Source organism: Lepidochelys kempii, chromosome 5 (assembly GCF_965140265.1).
Source record: "Lepidochelys kempii isolate rLepKem1 chromosome 5, rLepKem1.hap2, whole genome shotgun sequence".
Taxonomy (NCBI): Eukaryota; Metazoa; Chordata; order Testudines; family Cheloniidae; genus Lepidochelys; species Lepidochelys kempii.
In genome coordinates, this window is record NC_133260.1 from 120,851,840 (window position 1) to 120,867,496 (window position 15,657).

A 15,657-nucleotide genomic window follows, 5' to 3' on the forward strand; every position below is an offset into this window, starting at 1 on the left:
TGCCAGGGAGGCATAAGACCTTATGCTCTAAGGTGCCACAAGTACTCCTGTTCTTTTTGTGGATACAGACTAACACAGCTGCTACTCTGAAATCTGGTTTTCTTCTAAGTCCCTTAAAGTTGTTTCTGGAGCTTTTTGTGTATAGATGCTGGATCTGGAAAGGAGATCAGTAGATATGTTCCCTTGCAGTGGACAAATTCTCTTGTTACCTCAGAAACAGAACAGTAAAAAACCAGATGCTTCATTGTATCAGTCCCAGCAGTGATTCCTTTTAATTGGATATGCTGTCAATGCATCTTCAACAGTGCAGTACCTAGCTGGAACAAGTTTTGAACTTTTTTCATTTGCTCTTCCTGAAATCCCAGTCCACCTCTTGTTGGGCCCTAATCTGGTTTTCCAATAGTTCCATTTTACTGATCATTGTAGTGTTTAGTGAGTGGAGTTTTAGAAATCCAGTGTGGCTCGGGTGGGGAAAAACAATGCAAGTCTGCCTGTGATTTGCTTCCTTGTCATAGTAGCTTTTTCAGCTCATAAGTGTGTCCTAATTGACTGTCTGGAACACCTGTGGGCAAAGGGTACTTCCAGCGGCCATTTGGCTGTGCGTTTACCAAGTTACTAATGGCACTTAGTCATCTCATATTATGACCTGAAAATGATCTGTTCCTCAATGAGTAGCTCCCAGTTACATGCATATAGAAAAGGACCCTCACCTGCATCTATTAGGCCTGTTTCTGGCCAGGTCAATGTGCACTAGCTCAGTTCTACAGCAGGGCCTCAATTTTTTTTTGTATGGTACAAACCATTGCTATCCTCATCTCCCTTAAACCAATCCTTCATTTGCCATAATACAGACTTTCTCCCACTCTTTAACGTTTTTGATGTTAGGTGCAGTGTAGAGGGTAACAAGTAAGGGATACACAGTTCTCACTGAAAGGAATGGTTTGTAATCCTTAAAGAGCTAGAACTAGAAGTTGATTGACATTGAACAAAGATCACCCCCATCTACTAGCATGGCAAAGGAAGCAGGTGATGCCTCATGGCTTGTATCATTGAAGACAATAACAAGTCCCCTGGAGCAAGTAATTCTGCACTAGCTGACACAGTAAAAAGACCTGTCATCTTGTTTCTTTGAAAGTTAGAAATCTGAGAACCAGCTACCAAGCAGCAATTTAGGTGCTGTGATACTTCACATTGCAACACCTAACGTTTTAGGTACATAGGAAAGCATAGGAACAACACTGTGATAATGGACAAGGTTCCCTATACAGTGAACTGTGACAGAGAGGTGCCTTAGAATGCAGGGAGCTGCCACAGCTACCTCATGTGAGATGCGGTGTGCCCTAAATCAATCCAGGTTGCAGGAAGTTGTCTAGCTCTGTTTAGTGAGCCCCAACCCACCCTCTGAAATCAGCTCGATGAGGTGCTGCTGCTGTTGGCTTAAGTTTTAGCCCAGGGGTTAGAGCACTTGCTGGAGATGTGGAAGACCCAGGTTCAATTCCCCCTTCTCTGCCAAAGTGGGAGAAAGTATTTGAAGAGGTGGCTCTCTCACCTTACAGCAGCATGGGCCAACCCCTGAGCTATGGGGTTGTCGGATGTAGAGCTCCCTCACCCTCTCCTGTTGAAGCAGTGTCATTCTGGGTCCCTTTTTAAGATAGACTGAACTAAATACCAGTTCAGTTTGCCATGTTGGTTTGTCAAGCAGTATAGCCCTTTAGAACTTGTCACACACAAACTGTATGGTACTGTAATGAGTGATATAATTACTAGGGCTGTCAAGCAATTTAAAAAAATTTATTGCAATTAAGTGATTAAATCATGATTAATTGCACTATTAAACAATAATAGAATACAATTTATTAAAATTTGATGTTTTCTACGTTTTCAAATATTGATTTCAATTAAACACAACACAAAGTGTAATCAAAAAATAAAGTGAGCACTGTAAATGTATTTACTGTAAAAAAAACAAGATAGTTAAAATACTGTAGTGCAATCTCTTTATTGTGAAAGTTGAACTTGAAAATGTAGAATTATGTACAAAAACCCCTGCATTTAAAAATAATACAATGTAAAATTTTATAGCCTGCAAGTCCAATCAGTCCTACTTCTTGTTCAGTCAGTCACTCAGACAAACAAGTTTGATCACATTTGCAGGAGATTAATGCTGCCTGCTTCTTGTTTACAGTGTCACCTGAAAGTGAGAACAGACATTCACATGGCCCTGTTATAGCCGGCATCGCAAGATATTTATGTGCCAGATGCACTAAAGATTCATATGTCCCTTGATGCTTCAACCACTGTTCCAGGAGACATGCGCCCATGCTGATAATGATCCAAAGCAGAGCATGTTCATTTTCATTATCCGAGTCATGCCACAAGCAGAAGGTTGATTTTCCTTTTTGGTGGTTCAGATTCTGTAGTTTCCACATCCGAGTGTTTATCTTTTAAGATTCCCAAAAGCATGCGCCACACCTCATCCCTCTCTGATTTTGGAAGGCGCTTCAGATTATTAAACTGTGAGTCAAGTGCTGTTGCTATCTTTAGAAATCTCACACTGCTACCCTCTTTGTGTTTTGTCAACTCTGCAGTGAAAGTGTTCTTAAAATGAAAATGTGGTAGGTCATCATCCAGGACTGCTAAAACAGGAAATATATGGCAGAGTGTGGGAAATATATGTCAGAGCAGGGGACATACAATTTTCCCCCAAGGAGTTCAGTCAGAAATTCAATTCACACATTTTTTTTTAAATGAGTGTCATCAGCATGGAAGCATGTTGGGGGCCTATGACTGTTTAGCATCTCTGGCATGTAAATACCTTGCAAATGCTAGCTACAAACGTGCCATGCAAATACCTGGTCTAATGTTCAGGTGACATTGTAAACAAGAAGCCGGCAGCATTATCTCCAGTCAATGTATTTGTCTCAGCAAGTGGCTGAACATGAAGTAGGACTGAGTGGACTTGTAGGCTCTGAAGTTTTACATTGTTTTGTTTTTGAGTGCAGTTATGTAACAAAAAAAATCTACATTTGTAAGTTGCACTTTCACGATAAAGAGATTGTACCACAGTACCTGTATGAGGTGAACAGAAAAATACTATTTCTTATTTTTACTGTGCAAATATTTGTAAGCAAAAATAATACATGCTGATTTTAGTTACAACACAGAATACAATACATATGAAAATGTAGACCATCCAACATATTTAATAAATTTCAGTCAGTAGTCTTATTTAACTGCAAGGGTGATTAATCAGGATTCATTTTTTTTTGAGTAATCGTGAGTTAACTGTGATTGACAGCCCTAATCATTACTGCAACACCACACTTAGTGCGCATGTAGGTATTGATATAGCTTATTTGTACAAGGTGCAGTTGTGTGTGCAGTGCACTTTATTTCAGAAGAAAAAAAAACCCCAACATGGCCTTAGTGAACTCTTGCTATTCCTTATGGTTTCTGCCCTTTACCAAAGCTTGGGCAGTGAGCTGCCCAGCATTGTACACTGGGAGGGTTTCCTGTGCACTTTGGTGGCTTTGATAAATAGCTCAAAAGGTGAGACTTTTGAACACTGCTTATTATGTAACTTTCAGCCTCACAGCCCAGTCCTGCCTTTGCTGACATTCATGCAACCCTGCTGACCCCAGCAGGCCAGAAATGGCCATCAGTGAGGTCTATACGAACTGGCAGTAACCCAGAGCGAGAGGGTAGCTGAAGGATGAGACAGGGGCTTGAACTGCTCCGTTGGGTTGGGGACAGAGCGAGGACACCAGTCATATATGACTCGTGCATAACATTAATGCCAGCTTTGAAGGTTGGAAAGTGCTGGATAGTTGAAATTTTGACACAGCAATAGGGAAAAAATTACCAGTTGCTTCCAAGAACAGGTCATGCACCTTTATTTAATGTTACCTTTTTGGTAAGTGGGAGGGTTTTCTTTCAATCAGTCCATTTACATACGTCAACATCCAAGTACCGATCGCACTGAATTCGATGGAGACCTTGCAACATTAGAAAACTTTTCTTAATATACATCCGTTTAAGCAAGAGCTTGCAGGTTAGAACGAGCACTAGTGTCAGACTTGCCCAGCTCACTCTTGTATACAAAGCAGCATTTCAGCAGCACAAGAAATGCCCACCTTGGGCAAAGTACAGTGCGGTTTACACAGTGCAATCACTTTCAGAGGAAAAACTCCAGGAAGGCCACATCTGTTTGTTCTTTTTTCCTGTCAAGTTTATAAATGAAAAGGGGGGGGGGGTGGAAATCAGGCCTCAGACCTTGGTTTAAATTCATTATCAACTTCTGTGCAGGTAGGTTCTGTATATAGGCACATGCTTTAGAAGAATTCTGAATCTGTACTTTTGATCATTAAAAACATATTGCTTTGTGAGTCAGAGATTCGAATACTCCATCTCCAGCTCCCCCATAATCCTGGCCCCAGCCGTCAATAGAATTTCTAGAACCTGTTCTTCTATGAACTATGCACCCCTAGCAGAATATGGCAGCTAGCCCAGTTACTCTATCTATAGCTACATAACAATCTTAGGTAACTTCCTCACAATACACATGTCCCTGCTGAAATCGAGAGATTGGGAGTGCTTGGTTTACCGTAACCGTCTGTTGCTTTGAACTATATGAAAAAGAATAAGTCAGACAAACACCGGTGACGGCAAAGCAACAAGGGGAATTCTCATTCCTACACCAATAAGCTCTTGTGAAAAGATTTCATGGAAGGCCAGTTGTTTAAATGGTACCATCTTATGCAAGTGATTTGCCCAATAAGCTTTTAAAATTTACAGATGTGCTCGGTAATCCAAACAATGTAAACAAACAGCAGCTCCCTGCCGCTAAGTCATAGATCAAACATTTTAGCACCAGCTGCGAGGGACTGCCTAACGTGTGCTAAGGTGCAGTAGCACTGGCTGAGGTCTCAGATACAGAAGTGCCGTAAGAGGCTTCCCCCACCGTTGGCTGAAATTTTCTGATCCGAGGAGTATGGACTGCACTGCCCCTTCCCCTAGGTACCACGTCAGACGATTCAGCTAATACAGTAGCAAAACCATTGAACGTGAATTAGCACAGACCTGAGGGAAAGGCAGGTACTGAACGCTCAATCCTGACTGTGCCAGCAACCCGGAGCAATGACTGTTGGCAAGGTTCTTTGCAAGATTCTCTCCCCCTGTAGGTTAAGTCAGAAAGGGATGGGAAGGAGTCCTTAAGAAAACAACAAGACTTTCTCTGCTGAAATCCATGGCTGTGAGGTTGCCAACACTCATGATTTTATTTCATAATCACCACCGCGGTGCCCTACCCACGCTAAGGTTACAGGGGTCATTTTACATTTCTAAAGCCTGTCGTCACAGCATCCAGGTTTCCGCCTTTTGTCTGAGAAGAGAAAGAGCGGGGACAGGGTAGCGTGGCCATTTAATCAAATAGAATTTTTACTCCATGGTAATGCAGATATGGTCTTTCTTATTAAGTGCAAATTAAAAGTATTTTCTAGAAACCAGTGTGAGCTGGCGACTGATAGATTATTCAGTTTGTTACAAACATTGAGAAGTCTACATTGTTACAGCTTTCCAAAGCAAGAACAGAGTTACAAACATAAAAAAAAAAAAAAAAAAAAAAAAACTACTACTATAAAAATTTCCATCATGGCAAACTGAACACTCTGGAAAAACATTTTCTAGAAAAAGTTTCGGGGTGGGGAGAGTGTCATTTTTTGCTGCAGTTAAGGAGTGTCATGCAAAACAACTTTGAGAAGAGCAGTGTCCCCTACCTGTCCTGTCTTATAGATCCAAACCACCTCAGCCCCAGACAGTTCATTAAAGTGCTCTTTCACGTGCATACTTTTGGAGAAAATCATTGTTGTTTAAAATGTGGGAAGCAGGGATCCATTAGCTCTGAAGGGGGGCATGGATTTGCTAAATCCACTCTGAAGTCAGAGATGGAGGAAATAAGCCAACAATATTCTGCCTTTCACATTTCACAAAGGGTGGGAGCGTGTGCCAGGGAGGACCAGATTGGGCTAGCCGTGAGATGGGAGTTCTGGGATGAAATTTTGCCCCCAGTGAAGTCAATGGGGGTTCAACCCTTGTTAATGGAGGCGGGGGTTCAACCCTTGTTAATACAAATATTAGTTGCTCCCGATCTCCTGGAGAGACTTAAAGAATCACTATTTGGGCACCAAGTATTAAGCCTCCACATGCAAGGTACGGTGAAAAGAAAATAAGCGTTTAAACTTTCTAGAGCTGTTGGTTCTTCAGCCACCTTCAACAATTTTTTACAGGGGCATTTGGGATCCAGAGTAAATTAAGTTACATCCTTTGCCTATTTTAAGAATCAGATGCTTCTTGCCCTTAATACTTCTTTTAGGTTACACACCTATAAGTCTTTTAGGGCACATCATTAGAGGTATTTACTGATCCAACTATTTTTTTCCGCAACTTAAAAGTTGTTTACTAACCAGCTGCTTAAAACAGTAAAAATACAGTTAATGGGGAACAGAATTTAAGGCATTTTTTTATTTTGGCCAAGGAATGATGCATGCTACAGATTAATCTGCATTTCCCCACTTGGTTTTCAGATCACACTGCACTTGTTTTTGTTTTACATGGCACTTTGCTGTTGGTGTTTTACAATTTAGTCAAGGTTTTCAAGTGTTTTCTTCAAAAAAGATGCTTTCTCTTGCAGCTCAGGTCTGCTGTCCAATACCATGGTAGTAAGGGAGCCAATGAGGAGCTCTCTGCTTTCCAGCGGCAGGCTGTCCCATTGTTTAGACTCTGTGTGGATAAAAGGAGACAAGCAGCTGCATTTTCAAATGAATACCCGAATGATGCAAAGTAACTAGGCCCCCGGACATCATAAAACAGGAACCGCTTCGAGTTCTACGCATGATCCAAATCGCTATTCAGGGAGGAGATCCTGCAGGATTATCAACCACATGGGGAAAGTTCAGCCTGCCTTACACAGATGCAAGTCCCACGGACTTCAACAGGAGCTGTGCCCACCAAGGCCTGGCTAAATGTGGTTCACAGGGCTCAGCATGAGGGAAAGAAAGGCTTGGGGGGCATTTCCTTCTCACTTCATGGTTGCTCCAGGTGTACCACGGAGAAGCCAGAAGAGCAGCAGGAAAAAGGAATACACAGCCCTCTTCCACTAAAGGAGACACATGGAGCTAGAGCAGGAACGTAAAGGCTCAAAAGGAGAAAGTTCACTAAATAAAGAGCAACTGCAGCCATGTAGGACGCTTGAAGGAACACACCTGTTTAGGCCTTAAAGGGGATGGAACCCCAAACTGAGAGGCTAAATTCAGCACAGGTGTTACAAGAAGAGGAGAAGCACTTCCTGCAAGCAAAGCCTCCTCCAGCCCTCCAGGGGGCAGGCAGCATTTCTACCAATGCCAGCCATGGAGCAGCACAGAAGGGCCAGAGCACAATGCAAAATCTGACACCTTGAGTCTGAGACAGAGCTGGAGAAAGAACCTCAATATCCTGACTCCCAGGCCTGTGCTCTCTCCACCTAACTCTCCGTCTTGAAGGGTTCTCACACCAAGGGGGGGCATACCTTGGATTCGCAACCTTGGATTCATCCACAGCTTCTCCAACCATAACTCAGAATTTCTCCCTCCCACTTTTCCCGCCTCCACCCCATGTCAGTGCTGCGCGGTCCTTCCAGGTGAGAAGGGCTACATGCAGCGGGTCGACGTTGCTCCTAAATCACCCAGCACAGTAAATGCAGAGCAACAAAAGGCATCGCCTTCTCCGCCCTTCCAGGCCTTGGGGCCACACACACAGCTGGAATCTCAGACTTGGATCTTCCACATGATAAGCAGACAAAGAACCTCACCTTTAAGTCTGGTGAGCAGCAGTTCTATCACAGACAATGCTTCTGTTCTGATGGAGGTGTAGCTCCTATTTTCTATGGAGAAAGAATGCAGCCAACTTTCAAAGCGGAGTATACATCAGTGGCACAAATACAGCTTTAGCCATTTGTTGCCACAAAGTACTTTAGCTTTTGTAGCTCCGAACACTTCTGTCCATCATATGGCCAGCTCAGAAATCCCCACGGATAGTCAGGTGTATTAATAGCAGAGAGTTTGCAAATACACAGACTCCCCCACCATGTTAGAAAAGCATCATGCATCGCCTTCTGGTACAGTACACACAGTGCAACTGTTCCACATGTTAAAGAGGAATTGGAGGCTAACAAACACCGGTGACATTTTAATACAGTCATATTCCTACATCAGAGTCCTTGAGAAACAACTCTTTATGTAGAGGAGTCTCCTTTCAATAAACTTGTGGCTTGGTAATGCTTAAAATAACCATCCGGGTATTTCCTAAATCAATAGGGTATTTGGTTATATGGGCTTTCACCCAGCGTCACCAGAGACCAAGTTGTTTTCCTGTGACCATAACTCGCACAAGCACTTCCATGGTCCTCAGCCCCTGGGGTGACATCCTTATCCCCACACTGGCCCCTTTGAGCCACATAAAAGGACGGAAGTGGCATAAAGGGGCCCTAAGAGCCCTATATCTGCCCAGGGGTCGATTCCCCAACACAGACACTGCAGACAGCCTTAGGGCGCCTTCCTTGGCCATGGGGTTGGGTGCAGGAGAGGCGTGTTGGAAGCATAGCAGGACTGGGAGGGCACAAACATGTCCTCTCTTAAAAGGTGCACCACAGACTCGCATCTCTGGTTTCCTTTTGCAGCCCATCATCTCCCATCATTCTGAGAGGTCTGGGAAGGGGCTGCTCCCCTTCACTCTGCAGGTCCTGGAGGTGCTTCACGGCTGGCCATGCCCCCTCCTCCCACTTGCTGCCAGATCTCCTACCTCTGCAGCAGTGAAGTGACAGTTCATTTGCTCCAATCCCTTTACTGTTTCCTGTCCTTTCCGGGCAGCAGTGGGCCTTTTCTCTGATCTCAAGCCTCCCTCCTTCTTCCTTGGTGGGGGTCTGTGCAGCTCCAACACATGGAGCCTCCACTGCAATGCCTTTCTGCTGAGCTCCTTTTCCCCCTTACTGGCATGGCACAGCAGCTGCACGAAGGCCAGGGGAGATCCAAACAGTGCTCTGCCCATGAGGGAGCCTTCCCAGGATCAGCAGAGGGCCAATTATGCCCAGCCTCCTCCCATGCAACCAACCCTAGCACCCGCATGGGCGTGAGGCTCTGAGTCAGACAGACAAGCTAGGATCCCTCCCCACGACTCCACCCCGAAAAGCCTGACCAGGAGACCCAAGGCAGAACAGGGAGAGGCTCTGAGGACGACTTCATCCAGATGACCCAGGGGTAAATCTGGGAATGGGCCTTGAGCACCCTCAGGGCTTATATCCAGCCTTCCTGCCACCCCCAGTTCGAGTCAGAAAATGGTGATAATGAGATCCCATCTCCTGCTCAAGAAGAATGGGATCCTGAAGGAGCACACAGCTAGGGAGAAATTTCTCCGGGCTCTGCACAAAGCAAGCCACGTCTGGGTTGCACTCTGGTCACCATCTCCAGCAAATCTCGCCAGAAAGTCAAAAAAGTCCACAAGGAATAAAAAGTGGGAGGAAAAAGAACAAAATAATCCAGAAGACACACCTCCGAGTCAGACTATTCCTCCTCTGCCGAGGAAGGAGAGCTTCCGGGCTCCAAATCTGCGCAAGACTTGGGAAAAAAATGTAATAATTTTTTTTTCCCTCTGAGAAGTTTGAGGCCCTGTGCAAAAAGGTTGTGGCCACAGTTCAGATTGAACCTGAGCAGGCTTCCGAGGATGAGCCTAAAAGCAAATACCTTCCCTCCAAATCCTCCCCCGAGGCAGCAAGTCCCCTGCGCTCCTTCTTCAAAGACATAATCAGGGACAAGTCTGACACAGGTTAAATGTAGCAGCGATCACGACCTTTGATTTTATTAGCTGCAAGAACCAGAGAATGCTCTCACTGAAGCCCAAAAGACCAATGCCACAGAAACCTCCCTAGCTAGGGACATGGTTATTCCTCAAGAAGGGGAATTGTTCCCTAAGGACCTAACGGACAGGAGAGTGGAAGCCATGATTTTTAGTTCTTGATTTTTAAGCTTAACTTCATAACTTTAACATGAAAAATCCCGAACTGAATAAACAGTGGATTTATGGCTTATTACAACAATCTATAACCCACTAAACTATCCTACCCTCTAGCTTCTTCCCCGCCCCCTTATGACTGGAGAAGTGTGTTAATGGGCCACTTTTCCTTGAATGGTCCCTTGAAATATGTATTAACTCCTGCTAAACAATCTGTTCCGCCTTGTATTTAGCTGTGATATTTCCCAGACCCGAAAAAGAGCCCCGTGTAAGCTCGAATGCTTGTCTCTCGCCAACAGAAGTTGGTCCAATAAAAGATCTTACCTCATCCACCTTGGCTCTCTAATATCCTGGGACCAACGTGGCTAAAACAACACTGCATGTGACTTTTTATACAGCTTTGAAATGACTCATCTGATAGCCAGCATACATTGCGCTGCAGCTTTGAACTGCCTCCAGAAACTGCAGAGTGCAGAGGAGCAACCCAGACATATTAGAATTATGGGAGACGCTGCTAGCAGAAAGGAAATTCTTGGGTAAGAAAATTTCCATCCTAAACAATGATCATGGATATATAGGGCCAAAATAGTCTCTGGTACAACTCCATTGACTTTGAGGGAACTACACCAGAGATAAACATGGCTATTGTTTCAGGTGTGAACTTGGCCAAGCTATAAAACGTCTGAATGAAGAGACTGGGAAAATTATGTTTCATTCAGTTCTCCAGTCCTACGTGACTCATCCTCTGCAAGGAGAACTCTTATGGGGGAAGTTATGGATTTGTAGAAAGTACAGTCCTGGAAGGAGCCACACAGCAATCTACCACCTCCAAAATCAAGGTATTTAGTATCGGAGACGAAGGGGTGTGCCTTCTCTAAAGGAGTCTGACACTTCTTGTCAAAGCGTCATGGGCAATACTGTCTTCAACAGCCAACCCAAGGGAGGGAGATTAAAGGGAACTCAAGGTTGTGAGCGATAACGTTACAGATTACACTTCACTGAACGTGTCCCAAGAGAGAGGTTCAAATACATCCACCAGCCAGCTCCCAGAAGACGAGCATTTAAACAAGCTGTTCATCACCAGCCACCTGCTGGGAAAATAGATTTACCTAATGAGTGTGTGATAGATGAGCAGGTTTCCAACAGGATTTCTGTCAAAGCCCCGGGGTCTGAGTGCGCCTCTTCAAAAAGCATTAACCTAGCAAATTTAAAAGCAGTGTGAGACTCATTGTGCCGAAGGAAACAAGCCACTCTAAGGATCCGCTTGGCTGACTCTGAGGAATCATTACAGCCAATGTAATAGTGCATTTGTCACAATTTCATGAAAAGGACGAAATGCCTGAGTGAAGGCAGGAAATAAAAGTGAAGTACAAGCAGGAAAATTACCCTTGAAAATAGGCGTTCATGGCCTGTAGCACTCCAAGCTGCACTTTCCACGTACTGAGTTTCAGACGCTCACACATTAATTTGCACAGCTCTTGCCAATAGCAGCCTGAAAACAACAAATTAGGGTGGCATTACATTAATAAGGGGAAGGCAGATCTGTACTTTCCCTACTTCACACTAATATCGTTGTCTATGCCCATGCTCCAAATTAGATCAGTCACTGCAAGGAGCTCAAAACATCCTCCTCCCACAAAGGACCCTGAAACCCTGGTTGATCCTGACGGGGCAACACTTCCATACATGGAGGCCTAATCACAGGCAACCAAATCCACATTCTGTCATCTCAGTAAAAAGGGGCCTGATCATTCAGAGATGCTGAGCCCCTGAAGTTCCTGTTGACATTAGTGGAAACAGTGGGTGCTCAGCATCTGGGAAAACCAGACCACTTATTTAGGTGTCTTGCTTCAGACACCCCCAGTTAGGAAACATTGGCCTACACGTCCTATCACATCACTCTACGCCTTCAAAACAGCCTGGTATATGGCACTGAGTGCACTTGTAAGGACTCTTCAGGGGTTGGCCTGGGCAAAGACAGACTGTGCAGTGTACATTTGTTGGAGTGCGAAAGACAGAGCATCTTCCCCAGTTACTGTAAATTACTGCCAGGATTGCAGCAACTGACCCCACTGCTCAAGCAAATGGCTCTTGAAAGCCCTGGACATTCCTCCGCATCCCTCAGCGTGCTTTCTGGTCGAGTCCCTTTTTAAAGCAAATACTCTTTGATTCACACACTGCCAGCTTTGCTCATTATTTGTCTGATCCAACTTACGCTGCGTCTCCAGATTCCTAGGCCAGGCCTTGCCCAAACTCTCAAAGGCACAGAGCAGAGATTCCATCTGAAGCTCTTTTTCTTTTTCGTTCTCGTCATCATCATTCTTTGGTGAACCGGCTCCTACGCTCTCATGAGAGTTCTGGAGAGGTACCAGTAACGGGGGGAAGGATATTATGCTTTGTTTATTCCACAGGACGCTTTCCTAACAAACAGCCCTTGTATCTAGTCATTATATAATCCACCCACACCACACAGTTAGAGAACCTCAATTCACTGACGTTCTGTTGCCATCAGGAAAAGCTACAGAAATGTTACTAATTTCTATGCTGTCTTTCATCTGGAAGGACCCCAAAGTGCTTTAACAACACAGGGCTGAATTTTCACAGGGGCAGCATGTTTGTAGTTCCCATTGACTTCAGCCCAACCTGCAGACGCTCAGCACTTGAAAAAAATCACGCTCTTCAGGATTCAGATGGGGGGGCTGCAACCAGCAGACACCGCATTGCCCAACAGTGGGTTTGGAGGAGAAATGCTATGCAAACACAGTGGGCAAATCCCTGTGGTTTGAGACAGTGTCATGGGATCTTTAGTTTCCAGCAGAGCAGCCAGGGACTTGGGTTTTAATGTCTTTCTGGAGAAGCACGGCACGGCACGGCACGCCGGAAACCACGCAGAACTCCAGTTTAGCCCCTCACCCTTCCTAGAAACTAAAGTCTAGACAAATCAAAAAAGTGGGGACAAGGAGAAACTTGTGAGATTACAAGTGGGAGATGTTCACACCTGTACTGGACCAGTCTGAATGGGGAGAGCTTTTCAAACCATCAGCCCTGAGGAGAAAAAGAGTCCCATGGACATGACTTCACCCGGGCAGGCCTATGACCGCCAGCTGGTTTTAAAAACAAAGTAAATCAAAAAGCTGAAGCGTCACCTTCTTTATCATCGGAAAGACGATGTCCGCCAGCTCCTGGAACCGGTCTTCCTTTGTTGCTTTCAGCACATCTGCCGTACATCTGAGAGCTACCATCTTGTACTTGAGGTTCTCTTTGCGACACTCTTTCAGGACAGCCTGGACAACATCATTGACGCTGGGCTGATTAGGCACAGACATCTGCAACTCTACACTGAAACACCAGAAGCACATGGAAGGTCAAACACAAGTTACACCCCCCTGAGGCTGTTTGTTAAGTAAGCAGCTCCGACATCTTGAACCCAGGACCCCACATCCTTTACTGCCACAATTCACAGACTTTCCATCCTTTTTATTTTAATACAGGTTAAATAAAATGGGTTATTCCAAACACACAGAGTCTTACTGGTGCCAGTGAAGAGCTCAGAGCCTGATTGGGCCCTTTTCTAGGCCTAAGGGGCATGGTTGGTTCACAGTGCTCTAGACAAGATCTTCTGGCCATCCCCAAAAACATCCAGTAATTTGCCTGGAGAAGATGCAGCCCTTGGAGGTGCGTTCTAATGGCACTCTCCTCTGGGAAGTTTTTCTTGGAAGAGGGAGGGGTTCCTTGTCATTTGGTGGAGTCTAGGGCATTTGCAAATGGGAAAAATGCTGTCCAGGAGAATCTCAATGAATGAAAGTAAGCCCGTTAGCTCCAGAGTGTGCAAATCTCCACCAGAGGCAGGGAAATCCTTCTCCCAGCATTCACCAGCATACATACACGCACCCTCCGTTCTAAGGGCAATGTTTCACTCTGTGGCTTCATTCTCTCTCCCTTCCTTCCCATAAGTACATTTCTGTACCTGAGCTCTTCCTCAGTCTTGCAGTATCTGTTGTTCCCTCTTCTTCCTCACACTTTTCCCACTTCCTGTGTTCTTCCTCCTCACACTTTCAATACAACCCTCATGTCATTTCCCCCTCCGCCTGTCTTTCCCACCCCTGTAATCCACTCGCCCATCCATTCACCACCATCACCATCCCACTTCTCCCATCCTGTCCCTACATCCACTGAGGAGCTCTGCTGCCAACTCCGGCTTCTGCCCAACAGCCCCCAGCCCGAGATCAGAGGGGAGAGGAGATAAAGAGTCTATGTCCAGGGGGAGATTAGGGTGGCATCCAGTTCCGGTTACCTGCATGCAGAGACAACGCTGGCGATCGCTTTCAGCAGCTCCTCCTGTGAGCATTAAAACAAAAGTGAGATGTGCTCATGAGAACAACTTCACGGTGAGACAGTGCTTTCCTCCTGCACGGTTTTCACTGGTATCCCTAACTCTGTGGCTCAGACTCAGATGCTGGAGAAGCATCCAAATGCCACTCACCTCTACAAGGGGCACATTCTTTCCATCACGCCACTATAAACTGCACTGTTTTAATCTCATCCTCCCCACTCACTCATTCTTCCCGCAGAAAACTAGCTGACTAGATGCCTACATTCCAAAAACATGACACAGCCGGGTTCTCACTCACACTGTCCTGGCTGCAAAACTGGGCCTTAAAGTGTGTCTAAATGCATGCTGCCAGAGGAATAGAAAGTAGTCTGAAGAACCAGATTCTCATTTACGTTAAGGTTTTTTTGTTTTGTTTTTTTTAACTCCATGTGCTTACGTATGCTACTTGGTGCACTTATTTCCATTACCGACTGGGCATAGCCAGAGTTTTCCCATTTCCACCACCTTTAATTCCTCTGGTTCCATGCCTCGTCATTTAAAAACATGCACAAGTCCCACTCGCTCTAAATCAAACAGGAACAAAGCAGTTTGGGTATCTGATCTATTAAACAGCCACATGCTCAGGCCAGAAAACCTCAGTGCCCCTCTTTGTATCATAGGAACACACAGGACAGGAAGGGTCCATCAACCAAAGCAAGATACATTTGGAATCACACTCCCTGCAGGGATGGGAATGTTTATGGCTCGCTATGTTCCATTTCTGGGCTAAGGGACTGAACACCTGAGCCTCTCTCAATCCACTTGGCCCCACTTGTTTACCTTTCCTGTCCACGTTCTTCCAGATAGACCTTGCAACAATGCACCAACCACCATTCCCAGATGGGGCGGCACCAGGGAACCAGTTTGTTTGGCAATAGATGCCATGGCAGCTGCTCCCTGGGCTTTCATCTTCCAAGACGGGGACTGCAGAGCCTTCTGGGTAATGGCGATCAACTCCTGCATATACAACCTAATGCCACCATAAGTGCCTGTGTATCAAACACAGAGAAAAGCTGTAATTTTAGGACATCAAAGGAAAAAAAAGCTGATCCTCAAGTAGTAAAAGGATTCTCCTCTTCTGGCGGTGAGCTGAGTCACCGCAGTAACCTCCAGATGACTCATCGTAGAGCCAAGTAACTGGGAGTCATTCCAGCTCCTCCTCACCATGTTTGCTAAATCCTTCAGAACTGATTTAAGAGGGTCTTTAATACACAATTGAACAGGAGAGCTTATCTCCATCCCTTGAT

At 45.2% G+C, this 15,657-nt stretch overlaps 1 protein-coding gene across 6 annotated transcripts in view; it reads right to left on the reverse strand.

Moving 5' to 3' along the window:
- Positions 1 to 3,876: 3,876 nt before the first annotated feature.
- ECPAS (Ecm29 proteasome adaptor and scaffold) overlaps positions 3,877 to 15,657 on the reverse strand; it is a 90,163-nt gene continuing 78,382 nt past the window's right edge. For all 6 annotated transcript variants that reach the window (XM_073345601.1, XM_073345606.1, XM_073345603.1 and 3 more), the window contains 8 exons: positions 15,191 to 15,399; positions 14,333 to 14,376; positions 13,185 to 13,377; positions 12,254 to 12,395; positions 11,425 to 11,530; positions 11,148 to 11,236; positions 7,844 to 7,915; positions 3,877 to 6,777 (listed from right to left, as the gene is read on the reverse strand). In XM_073345601.1, the coding sequence (XP_073201702.1) occupies positions 6,638 to 6,777; positions 7,844 to 7,915; positions 11,148 to 11,236; positions 11,425 to 11,530; positions 12,254 to 12,395; positions 13,185 to 13,377; positions 14,333 to 14,376; positions 15,191 to 15,399 (995 nt within the window). In that variant the 3' untranslated portion in view covers positions 3,877 to 6,637. The remainder of the gene's footprint in view (positions 6,778 to 7,843; positions 7,916 to 11,147; positions 11,237 to 11,424; positions 11,531 to 12,253; positions 12,396 to 13,184; positions 13,378 to 14,332; positions 14,377 to 15,190; positions 15,400 to 15,657) is intronic.